The sequence below is a fragment of the Cygnus atratus genome, chromosome 1 (genome assembly GCF_013377495.2).
Source record: "Cygnus atratus isolate AKBS03 ecotype Queensland, Australia chromosome 1, CAtr_DNAZoo_HiC_assembly, whole genome shotgun sequence".
Lineage (NCBI taxonomy): Eukaryota > Metazoa > Chordata > Aves > Anseriformes > Anatidae > Cygnus > Cygnus atratus.
Window position 1 is genome coordinate 66251487 of NC_066362.1, and position 12680 is coordinate 66264166.

Below are 12680 nucleotides of genomic sequence, written 5' to 3' on the forward strand. Positions count from 1 at the left end.
CAGCAACAAAAAGAAAAAATAATTAATGACTTTATTTTTTTTTTTTTTAGTTCAGTTGGCCATCTGAGGTGCTAAAATCTCAACACCAACGAAGCAAGTGTGCATAAAAACAAATGATGAAACACAACCAAACAGGAGAAAACAGGCTGGAACAGAGAGGGTTTTTTTTGTTGTTTTTTTTGTTGTTTTTTTACAGGTAGGGTATACGCTTTTCTGTTAACAATCCATAAATGCCAACCATAAAAGCCTTAACCAATCTGAATATCAGAGTTTACTTTCATTCAAAAGGGAAGATGCCAAAGCAGATCCCTTCACCTGGAATAGACTTTACACACACACACACGCATGCACGCACAGATACAGAGAGTATTTAAATTACTGCAATGCCATCACAACTTGGCATCCTCCCCTTCACATCTACTTTCAGTGACATCCTTGTCTGCCCACTACCCTGCCTACAGCAGTACTCAGGAGCAATTCAAAAGTGGAGGCTTTTGGAAAGCTTCTAATCTTGGTTATTTTGCAATAGTCAAGAGCAAGCAATCTCTCTCTGTCAACTATATACAGGCTGGTTTTTAGTACGCTTTAAGAGTTCTCTTTATTGCAGACAGTGATGATTTAGATTCCCATACAGCCATATGGTGGCTTTTCAATTTGTACACAGGAGATTTTATAATGCAACACCTTTCTCATCCACTGGTGCTTGGTGTAAACATTTAATTGAAAACTCATTTTAAAAGAATGTTAACCAAACAAGGTGTAGCTGTGAACATTTTAGGAACAGCTGCTAAGAAAATGGAACTGCTGGCTGCTCTAGATCATGCAGTCTAGAACACTTATAATACTTCATAATGTTCAGGATTAGGATGTATAAAAATATTAAAAACCACCAGAGTGCGCACAAATGTGGTGACTAGGTCTATGCAAGCACTGTGTTGTTCTAACAGAGGCCTAGGCTTTGCACAAAACTCAGGTTCTTGACCGCAGGGGTAACCCAAGGACCCACTGGTGTCTGTACATACAAACAAATATTTACATAAAATGCAGAGACAGATAGAGAGTAAGACGGACTTTTAAAACTTGCAGTTTGCTCTAAAATATGTTCAGCAATGTGGTTTGTAACGTGCCCTAGCGAGACCATGGGGTTTTGGTTAACTGAAAGTTGGAGCTGGAAGATACTTCTCATCTCCCCATGCATAGTTCTCTGAAGCTCAGGATCTTACAGCCATTTGTGAGTTTTAATGAAAAGATGATAAAAGGAACAGAACAGTTTAAAAAAAAAAGTACTGTGAAAACAGCAGATTGGTTGTTTTGGCAGTCCTCACTCCCCCATCCCCATTTGCCTCCCGAGTGTTTCCAGGAGGTATCCCCTCCCTTTATCCCTTTCCTTCCCCTTAGGGGACTGAAGTGCTTGCCCCCTCCTCAGCGTGCCCATTTAAAACCAAACGCAGGTTAGGTTCCAAGCTCAGCTCTCCTCCTCCTGCATGGAGGAAGGGCCCAGGCCCTGGTATGGACCAGGACCCCGCCACATCGGGGCATGCAGGCTGATACCCCTTCGTGCCCCCTGCTCGAAGCTGTGGGCCTCTTCTCTTCCCTCATACACAACACGGATGCACATCACTGCGTGCACATGGCTGAGTCATGTGCTGCTGCCCATGTGGATAGCACGAGGAGCTAGAACATCCGACTTGGATTCTGATACAAATAAGGAATCTTGTGGTCACAAGAGCCTTCTTCAGCTTTAAAAATATAAAATTTGAATTAAAAATATTCAGATAGTAAAAAACCCAGTATCTGATATGCAAGTTATATTCTTAAAGTGCAACTGAACAGCAAATACAAGTTGTGCCTTTTACAACCATTTGATATAAAAAGGCCTTTTAAGATTCCCTTTCATGTATTTTCGATTCATTTGTGTGTGCAATGTTAGGTTTTCATTTTTATTCTCAGTGCTGGAGGACTTTAGCATAACCTAAAGAGTTCAGTTTTAGAAAAGGTGGTCTTCCCCTGCAGGAGAGCATTACACCCTCAAGTGATATCACTCTTAAGCACTGCAAAAATCTAGTCAGTGTCCTCCAGCATGAAAAGGGAAAAGCAGTAATCTGGTATTTCTTCTTTAGGATTTCTTTCTGCTCTACAGCTCACATTCAGTGATCTTTTGTTAAAAGTTAGATGTGGTCCTTATACATAATGCACTATAAAATGGACTGAGGCCAATTCTCTGTGCAAGACAGTTTATTGTAAACTATCTCATTTCCCTCTTTCTTCCCTCTCCAGTTTCCACTGGCCCCTCAAAAGCAGACTGTAAACTCCCATTACCAATGTGGCTTCCACTGCTGGCCTCTGCACTGACAAAGAGGGACAACTGTTTGCTGGCCATCCCGCTGGCAGGCCAGCACTCCTGAAGAATTTTGTCCCGTGATGCCGGTAGAGCAGGCACCACATTCTAGCACGCCTAGTTAACCTTAGCAGTGCAGCTGCCTATCTGCTTTGTTTCATGAGCATTTGGGTTTAATTTGTAAGGCCTTAGTAGAAAACAGTAGAGGGGGCAAAGGGGAAACTCCTGAGGTGATAAAATACGTTTCCACAGCTAACGGCCAGCCCTGCTCAGAGACCCTGGAGGCAGTCCGACCCATTCTTGCTTGGCCTGAGATACGCTCGTCAGTCAGAGGTGAATTCAGGTTGTAGACGCTGGCTTACAGAAGACCTCTCTGAAGAAAGTAGAGAGTCAACAGCAAGAAACCTTGATAACTTCTATCCCGAGACAAAAGATTACAGGATGTTCAGCCCTGCTGGGGTATCTTGCACCAACAGCATATATTCAAGCTGAAAGAGCCAGCATGCTGTGTGAATACGCTTGGGAATGGGACATTTCCGCAAAGACACTGGTGAGCAGGCTTAGTACTTTTTTTTTTTTAAAGAAAAGAGAATAGGCAACAACTTAAGGGTAAATAAACCAAAAAAATAAACAAACCTCAAAACACAATGAACAACCTCTTAACACATCGTGTTAAGGATGGGACACAGAGCCAACACACAGTGCTATTTCAGCTCTGTGCAACAAGTTAAGGATGTAGTGTGCTCTGAGAAGCTGTAAAACAGTGGATGGTACTGAACTGCTTAGTGCATGTCCTGCTCGTTACTTAATGTACGGTTACAATGAGTACCCTCATGGCTTAAAAGCAGCAGCTTCGCTAGCTGAGCCAAAAGGAGCTTCTTCCAACAGCTGCAGCAGGAAATGTGCTATTTTTGTTTTCATGGAAGTCCCTCTAGCTGTATCTCAAGAGTGTGAGGGTCCCATCTTTCAGTGAGAAAGAGATCTATGGGATATTTCTACCTCACATTTTTGGCTTTCTCGTTATAAAAATTTAAATAAATTATAGGTTTCTTAGTCCAACAGAGGGATTCTGGGATGCAGAAGAAAAGTATGCTAGGAGCACAAAATAGATTCTTACAACTCCATGAGAGCACAGGATTTTGTCATAAAGGAAATCTGCTAGGGCAGGATACATCCATGGGGTCCACAAAGGCTGCCCTTGCTGTGAAGCCGGGAACAATCCACTGTAGTGTCTTCCTCTAACAGAGTTAAAACACTCCCTCCACACTCAAATATGTGTAACATTAAAATTATTAATAAGAACACTAATAAATAGCCACAGGTAACAACATCCAGTAATTTAGAAGTGGAAGTTGTAGGATGCAGCAGGCACACACAACCATCACTCGTCCATTTTTTTTCCTAAAAGATACAAAAATGAATCTTCTTTCAAGTATTAAAAAAATAAGTTAATTGACATAAAAGGGTCAAAGTGACTGAGGGCCCAGGCAGGACTTAAGCTTCGTTTCCAATGTGCAAAAACAAAATACAGATGAAAAAATAAAAACACTGAAAAGTCTTAATGGTGGTTTCAGTCACTTAAGGGCTTCTCCCTTTTAGGGGCCTAACAGCCAGGGAATGCTGCTTGGTAACACCCCTGCCCCAGCACACAGTTACCACTGTCCCACAGTCCGTATTTTCCAGTGTCAAAACAGTCGCAACAAAAACAGAACAAAGAAGCCCAACAGCCTCTGAGCTGTGGCCACGAAGACTAAGGCCAGCAGTAGCTGTCTCTCCAGTGTGTAGCAAAGCAGAAGGGCATCTTCCCTCCCTCTTCTTCTCCCCTTTCTTCCCCAACAATAAAGATTTAGGAGACTATGATAGGGAGCGAGTCCTCTGATGCCCAAATCTCTTTAAAAACTGGGAGGCAGAGAGTTCCATCACAAATGCTAGTAGTGTCTTCTCTGTCTCGTATTTCCTCATATCCATGCATCGTGGCCAACTGCAGGTTTCTTTGGTGGGGAGGAAGACTGAAGCAAAGAAGGTACTGCCCTGGGCTTCTGGAGCTCTTCTGGATAGTTGACTCCACCACACAGGCTGCTACAGGCTGCTGTGGTTTTCCAGAGAGGGTTGCCACTTCCCTCCCTTTTATTAGAACTGGTGTAGTAAAAATGGGAAAGGAATGGACTGCCATAAATCCAGATTAGTTAAGGGTACTTCTTCCCTTAACCTCCTTCCCCACACATGGATTATTCCTCTCCCTCCTACCACACAAAAAAAAATGAGGCCCATCATATAGGACCCTTGAGGAGACTCCACAAACTCAACTCATTATCTTCAACTTGGCTTGTAGACATGTAAAACTTAAGCTTCTGGAACCAACGCACTTATCAAAAGGCTTCTGAGTGCTTCAAACCGAATCACTGCATGCTGGCAGACCCTTTGGAGATTTCCCCTTCAGCATCTTCCTATCCATGTAATTCTGGCGAACTCAGGGTAGGCCAACCGGACAACGCAGACCAGCAGAGGTAAATGTGTCAAGCTCAGGACCAGTTCAAGCTAAAACCTTTGGAGAGCATGACTGCCTCCAGGTCCTTGTCTTCCTCTTTTTCTCGAAGCCGTTGTTCCTCGAGGAGAGCCACGAGAGAATCTCTCTGCTCCACTACTTCTAGCATCTCGTTCAGGATCCTCTTCTCCTCTGAGAGCTCCTCATCTGTCTTTAGATGATCTACAGAGATATCAAAAACTGTCAGCACACACAAGACTAGCAATATGCACGTAGAAACTATGAAATGTTCTTTACTGCTCTCACCTTCCACTGCCATCCTCTCCCGGAGTTCCTGCTGTAATCGACTCTGCCTGTCTTCTAGTTCTAGCTCCCGAGCACTGGAAGGGAAACACACCAGGAGTCCAAGTTATTAAGTCCAAGTATTAAAATACTCTGTACAATTGCTCCATATCTGTTCTCAGTTTCTGCCCCCCTCTAGATATCTGTCATGCATTTTATCAATCTGTTCTGGAACAACTTTAAAGATACCTAACATATGTAACTCTATATTTTAAAGATGCAAATGTACTTTCAGTATCTCAGGTTATTTGCCTTCAGCTAGGAAGTGCAATACACAAAGCTGAGCAATATTATGTTGATTAAATTTAAAACAGTGTGAAGGAACAAACAAAGCTGCAATCACCATAAAATCATACTTCACCTCTATGTATCTCCTCCCATTTCCCACTCTAAAGACAAAAGTTATTTATCAACTAAGAACAAGCTGTGACATCGCTTTTTCAGATTCAAATGCAGACAGCACCTTGGGGCTTTTCTGACACAGGCACCAAAAAAGACACTGAGTTTCCACACTACCCAGGTCAGCTGACATACTCAGAATCTAATTTCAATGGATTTGCACCATGGAGACTAAAAAAACTCCCTATTTTGTTAACAGGGAAAATACTTTTCATCTGAGCCGAAATGAGAAGCACCATAGTCCTTCTACAGGCAGAGAAGAGGCCCACACGGCAAAGGAGATGGAATTAAACAGTTTTGGCTACACTCAGAAGTGGACTCCACCAAAACCAGGAAGAATCATGGATTATTTCTGTGTAACTCAAGACACTTGTGTGAACAACTTATGTTTTATCCCAGAACATCTTGGGAAAGGCTCAGAGCTGAACAAACAACCGTACTTCTGCATGTACGTAAATAGTTGGAACTTACATTCCTTACTATTCCTCCTTCTAGCACTCTTCTGAAACATAGTCTGATTCATATCTCAGCCAAGAATCAACCTGAGAGACTGATGACCTTCAGGCATTACAGGGAAGACAGCAGTGACAGATCTGCTACTACTATTTCTAAAATAATCCCCCTTTTGAAGCTTTGCACGTTCACTCACAATATCATCAGTTCGGACTCGTAGCGAACCAAGGCGTTCTTTTCCTGCACCAGCTTGAACCACTCCTGCATCAACTTGGGATCATCCTTCTTTCCCATGCCTGCAAAAAAAAGAAACTCGTTAAATTTCCAGGTAACACTGTAATCCTTACAAGTCCAAATGGCAAAAACAGCAATGGGGCAAAATGTGCAAAGAAAGCCGAGCAAGATGCTGCCAGAGCACTCCCAAGCCGGGTCCAATCAGTTTGCCTAGAGCAGACGGAAGAGTGCAAGTCACCTCCAAAAGGATTCTCTTGTCTTTGGAGCCTGATTTTGTTTGCTTTCTGATTTTCTTGTGATTGCTTGTTTCTTCCTCATGCTTACTGCAGAAAGCCCAGACTTCTGTTAAATATTTCACTTTTCCTTTCATTAGAAGAAAAGTCTTAACAGTTCCTCATGCCAGTTCCTTAAGTGTATTTTCATCAGAAATAGATTCAATTGCCACTCCATGTGTTTTACTCTTATTTGCTTCAATTGCATGTCCTCAATCTTTATTTTACTGGCAAAAAGAAACATCTCATCTTTTCTTTTTTCCATAGCTAAATAAATCTTTTTTGACTTCCCCTACTAGCCACATACATCTAGCCACCTTGAAGATTCCCTCTGCACAGTGAACACAGAAACTACTTCTACCGTATTGCACATCAGCACTGGAAAGAAAAAGAGAACCACCAGACACCTTTGCTAATGTAGAAGCAAAAGCAAAAAAATCTTGGGCTAACACAGAACTCTCAGTTGCTATTTCATTTATTTCCAAACCAACTCCTAGGCTTACTCAGTAGGCCACTGATCAATCTCCTATCTGTCAGGAGTTATGTAGAATAAATTGCAGAGTGCTGATCCCAAAGCCTCCTGTTGAGATTTATCAAACCCAAGAGCTTACCAGGGAAGCTCCTCCTAGCAATCTCCTGTTTTGGGCCACTGAATCCACACTGAACTATCTGCAGATGAGTGCCATGACTTTTACCAAACACTGACAAGGACACTAGCTATCCGCCTACCTGCACAGAAATGGAGGTGGGAGCAGGGCCTCAAATCAAGCTCTACAGCATTTTCTGGTTGCTGCATCCTACCAGCTTGCATGTAACCTAGGCACCCTAACGTAACTAACATCCCTGTCTAAGCTTGTTATTTTGGAGTCATGCCATCAAGAGCAAAAACCTCTTAAATAGCCATTCTGATGCCAAAATAATCATGCAGCAAGCTTAATACACTAACTCTGGGAAACACTACCCAAGTATAACATCAATGGCTAGGTTAATTCACATCTGTGACCTGCCTTCACCCTTATGATCTCATCAGAGAAGTGCTGCACTGGAGCTAAACAAAGGTGGGCCTACAATTCCTGTACGCTGCAGCTTAGTCTGAGAATGCCTGCCCTCCAAAAATTGTAAGAGCAGACCCTTGGGAAATCCCATACCCAGTTGTACCACCCTAAGAGCCTCTGGCTCTCTGGGCTTTATACCAGTGTGTTGCTCAGTTCCAAGCATTCCTTTCTGAGCATCTCTGCACAGTATGCCCGTATGGCGACAGGAGAGGGAGACCGTACATGCAGATGTCCAGTGCCGTGGCGCCATGAGAGCACTGGGAAGTCTCCCCATCCCTTCCAATGCCAGGATGTATAGAAAACAAATGCCTCTAAGAAAAAGCCAAAAAAACACAAGACTACTGACCTATGAAATATATAAATATTTTTAAACAGCCAATGAGCAGAGGAATAATGGAAGGACTGGAGAGGGAGCACTGACAACTGATGTGAGGGAGCACCATGGAAAGCAGAGTAAGTGGTTAGCAAAATTACACCACGAACACACATAAACAGCCCCCTTCCCCCATGCCTTGGCAATGGAAACTCTATGGCAAACTCCATTTGGGACAGTTAAAGAATGCACTCAGCAAGATAGATGAGGGAAAACTGGTCTAGCTTAAGGTCTGTTGGCTTTTAAAGTTCAAGGATGTTTTGCAAACCAGTCCTTATAAAGACACGGTATTCCTTTAATCCATGTATACTGATTAAAAGGTCACTTAAGGAAGAAGATTTTCTTCCCTCACCCCACTCCTTCCAAGCATCTTTCAGGAGGAATGGAGAAATTGAAGCCACCGAACGAAACCAGAAACTTGAGTGTGACGTTACTGCTCCCACAGCTGCTGGCCAACGTCCCTCCCAGTCTCTACACCCTCCCTAGCACAGCTGGGACTAGCCAAAGGGATACTGTACCTTTAGTAACTTGCCATAGGCCCATAAAAGCTGGTTACCAGGTTGCTACCGAGAAGGATGGTTTGGGGTAACAGCAAGAAAAGGGTGGGGACAGGGCTGGGACCTTGTGGTCACTCGCTGACTACTTCTGCTACAAAACCCCGGCTGTGGTCAAGGAGAATGGGGAGCGTGTGAGGTTACGTTACCTTCATGGGCACAGCAAGGGCAGAAGGAGAGAGGTCTACGACGTGGTGTCCCGGCATTGGGCTCAACTTCAATAGGACCAAACGAGGAAGAGGAAGAGGCAGGAGAGGAAGAGGAAGTTGGAAGTGGAACGGAAGAGGAGGAAAGGGGTGAAATAAAAGACAAGCAAAGGACAAAAAGCGTAAGGGTGAGAAAGAAAGGAAACACAAGAAGAAAAGAAAAGAAATGAAAAAATACAAGAAATGGAGAAGCAGAAACAAGGGATACAGTCTACAGATGAATAATGTCCCTAGTAAGCACAGATAACAGATAAGAGGTGGGCTGAGGTACTGGTGAACTCTTCCTGAGCTGTACAATTACCAGGCAGGAGGTTATTGTTGACTTCTTCCTAACATACATTTTCAATCACACCATCTTTAACCAAAAACTTTGTGAACAAGATGTCAGGATGAGCAGAGATGAACATTTAACTCCTGCTGATAAATGGCAAATTTCAAGCAGGGTTACAAAAAGTCTCGCCTGCATGCATAAGACATCAGCTGTAAACAGCCACTCTACCTTAAATCTTTATCAGGACCATGCTCTTATCACCAGGGCAGCATCCACTGATGGTAAAAGTGTCCTTTTTAATGGAAAATAATTCCTTCAGACAGGGAATGTCACAGGGAGAATCTGATTAACATGCAACCCGTCTGCTAGGATCTGCTGTGTCAAGCATGGTGAGTACACATGTACTCAGTTGGACTGCAGTGCTTAGAAGGGGAATCAGCTCTTACATGGGTAAAAAAAAAATTCACATCAGTGTCTGTAGGAAGAACAATCAACTAAAGACTTTGTGTGGTTAAAACAGTAAATTTAAAACTGTCCCTTGACATTCTCATTTCAAAACTTACAAATTCTGTTAGTATCAGTGACTTGCTGAATCTTTTTCATCATCTCTGTCACCCAGTGAAGAATAAACATTTATCATCTCTACAGTGGTTCAGCTGTTTTAACACTGAGAATTTGCTTTTCAGCTGTACTTCATGTTGCAGAGAGAAACAGTAAAAAATAACCATTATCACTAACAGTTACAGGAGAACATATGCACCAAGAAGGTGAAGAGCCTCAAACATCAAAGCTATCAGAATGAAACACTGCTCTCAATGCACAACCGCATTTGAATAGAGTTTGCATTCAAGAGAAGGGATTTCTGTGTTGGGAAAAGCATAAACTCCACAACAATAATATGGCAAGAATAACTCATAATTTGGAGAAGTCAGCAAAGCTTGATATATATATATATATATATGGTTTGGAGACATCTTTACAAAACTCCAGACTACTGGCAAACTGGGAAAGCTTTAGAAAGGACCATCACAGAACTAGACCAGCACACGGAGGACACATTGGAGTACGTCGGCTTCAAAGCCTGTGACTGAGCAGCATGGCTTTCTCAGGCAGGCAGAAGCCTCTGTACTGGGGGCAGGAAGGAGCAACATTAGGAGGGGTTACACAGTTGGCCATGTGACAATTACAAATAAAGCATCGTACCAACATTAGTTGACAGTACCAGAGCCTTAATTCTAGTTGTTCAGAATTTTCCAACTTCTTCATTTAAAATGAAAAACTGCTAGGGCTGTTTTTTCTATGATTGCCATTTCACAGACCTAGGTTACAAAAGCAAACCAAGCCCCAGACCCACCAAACCACACAGGCTACCCACCATGAAGAATAAGCTTCCATACAAAGCGGAGCATTTAGTGCATGATACCCACTACATTTTTTATTTCACATCCTATCATATTCAACATCAATATTTTACCATATAAGCTTTTATACTCTTAATTAATAGTCTACCAGTTCCTTTTTGGGGAGACTGGGAGATGGATGTTTAACTGTATGGAAGAATCCACTTCAGTTTTTCAGGGTTTGAGATTTCATTCACAATTTGGGGGGAGTGGGGGATGTTGCTGACTCAAACGCAGTTACATTTCTAAACTTCGAACTACAGACTTAGAGACTTGGTGAAGAATTCTCAATTTGCCATATTTGATCTGAAAATAAATACCTGGTATAGGAAAACACCACTCATCTCATTGTGACATGGCCACAAACTACCAACAAGCAAAATGCTTGTCATCAACAAGCAAAATGCCACATCCTAGGAAAAGATAACACCTTTGGTCTCTGGTAAAAAGCCACAAGACTTGCATAGCAGAAGACTAATACAGAACCCCCCCACACTCCCTATAATTGCGTTTTCTTCATTTGTTTTTAGTTATTCTATTTTTAACAGAAATATAATCCTCCCCACTCTTGTCTAAGAAAATGTGTCCTTGCATCAAGTTACAAGGTCCATATTATCTATAATAATCTTGCTACTGGAAATGTTAATATTGCTCTTCAGTGGGATACTGAACATAACGTGCACTATTAAGACACTTTCCAATTAATCCAGATGTAAATTATAGTTGCATCAGTGAATATAGGTTACATGATCATTACAGTTGCTTTCAAAAGAACTTCTGTCCATCCCAGGATGATTAGCAAGCCTTTAAAGTGATCCTTATTTACTAAATAATGAGGACAGAGTGAACTGCAACCTGAAAACTTACCCATTATAGTTCTCTAAAGCTGTGAAAACTATACCAATTATGATCTAAAAGGTGCTAAAACACCTTATATAAAACATATAATGCAGTAGAATTTTAAATATATTTTTTAAAAACTTCTCTAAAGTGACATTTATGAAAACTGCCTCTCCAACCTTGCTAACACACGTATTCATACAGGTGGTACAGATACTATATGCAGACTGAAATAGGAACTTTCTAATTTTAAAGAGAGAAAGATTTTATCAAATTTCCTGAAAGGAAGAAGGATTTTTCAATCTTTTCGGTAACAAATATTTAAGCGTATTCCATGCCATATATTTCACTATCCCTTCAGATAAGGCTTTCAAGAAAAAAGCCTCTTAACTGTTTCAGAAAGAGATCCAGAGAAAAGATCACCTATAGCACACTGATACGTTCAGATATTGAGTGCACCATCAGATCATTCATATTCCTGAGAAAGATAATTTTTAAAACATACAACTATACAGCAAGAGTTCTCACTGTGCACATTTATGTTTACACAAACTCTTCGGAAAAGGCTGAGCATCTCATTCAGTACTATTAAAAGGCAGACTCTAGTTCACCGTACAGTGTTAAAAACTGTCTCATTTACTTTGCCCTTCACTTGTTTAATTACAGTACGTAAATCTTTATGTGTTTTCTCATTTCTCTCAAAGCCATCACTAAACCTACAGTACATAGCATAGCTTTCTCATGACTGTTTAGAGAAGAAAAATCACCATTTCATGAGCTCAAATTAAAAACATCATCATCACTGCAAGAAAATTTTCCTGACCACAGAGTCAAGGCCAGATGGAAAAAACTCTTGTCAAAGAAATTAAAAACAACAACAAGAACAAAACCAATACCACAAAACAACAACAATAAAACCCCACAGCCTTTCTGGTAGTGTCCCCCACTACTGAAAAAAAACACATTAGGTCTGGCAGCACAGGTCTTCATACACAGCATGGGAAGAGTGCTGCAGGCAGCAGCAATACGAGCTTGTGGTGTTTTTCCCCCCCTATGCGACTGAACTCCACCACAAACTGCCCTCTTACTCTCCCTCCTCAAAGGGAAAGGGGAGAAAATACAATGGAAGGGGCTCAAGGGTTGCAATAAGGACAGGGAGATTACTCAACAATTATTATCACAGGCAAAACAGACTCAGCACAGGGAAATTCATATAATTTGTTGTCTATCTCTAGCAGACTAGTGAGAACTAAAAGCAACCCCAAAACACCTTCCCCCCCATCCTTCCTCTTCTACATCCTCCCTCTGAGCAGTGCAGGGGAGCAAGGAATGGGGGCTGTGGTCCGTCCCTAACACTTTGTCTCTGCTGGTCCTTCACGGTCCCTCTCTGCCCCTGCTCCACGTGGGGTCCCTCCCACGGGATGCCATCCTTCCCGAACTGAGCCTGCGGGGGCTGCC

At 42.1% G+C, this 12680-nt stretch overlaps 1 protein-coding gene across 4 annotated transcripts in view; it reads right to left on the reverse strand.

Annotated features, from left to right (window-relative positions):
• MICAL3 (microtubule associated monooxygenase, calponin and LIM domain containing 3) overlaps window positions 1-12680 on the reverse strand; it is a 158955-nt gene continuing 146275 nt past the window's right edge. For all 4 annotated transcript variants that reach the window (XM_050715470.1, XM_050715459.1, XM_050715466.1 and 1 more), the window contains 3 exons: window positions 6214-6313; window positions 5130-5203; window positions 1-5045 (listed from right to left, as the gene is read on the reverse strand). In XM_050715470.1, coding sequence (XP_050571427.1) covers window positions 4861-5045; window positions 5130-5203; window positions 6214-6313 — 359 coding nt within the window. In that variant the 3' untranslated portion in view covers window positions 1-4860. The remainder of the gene's footprint in view (window positions 5046-5129; window positions 5204-6213; window positions 6314-12680) is intronic.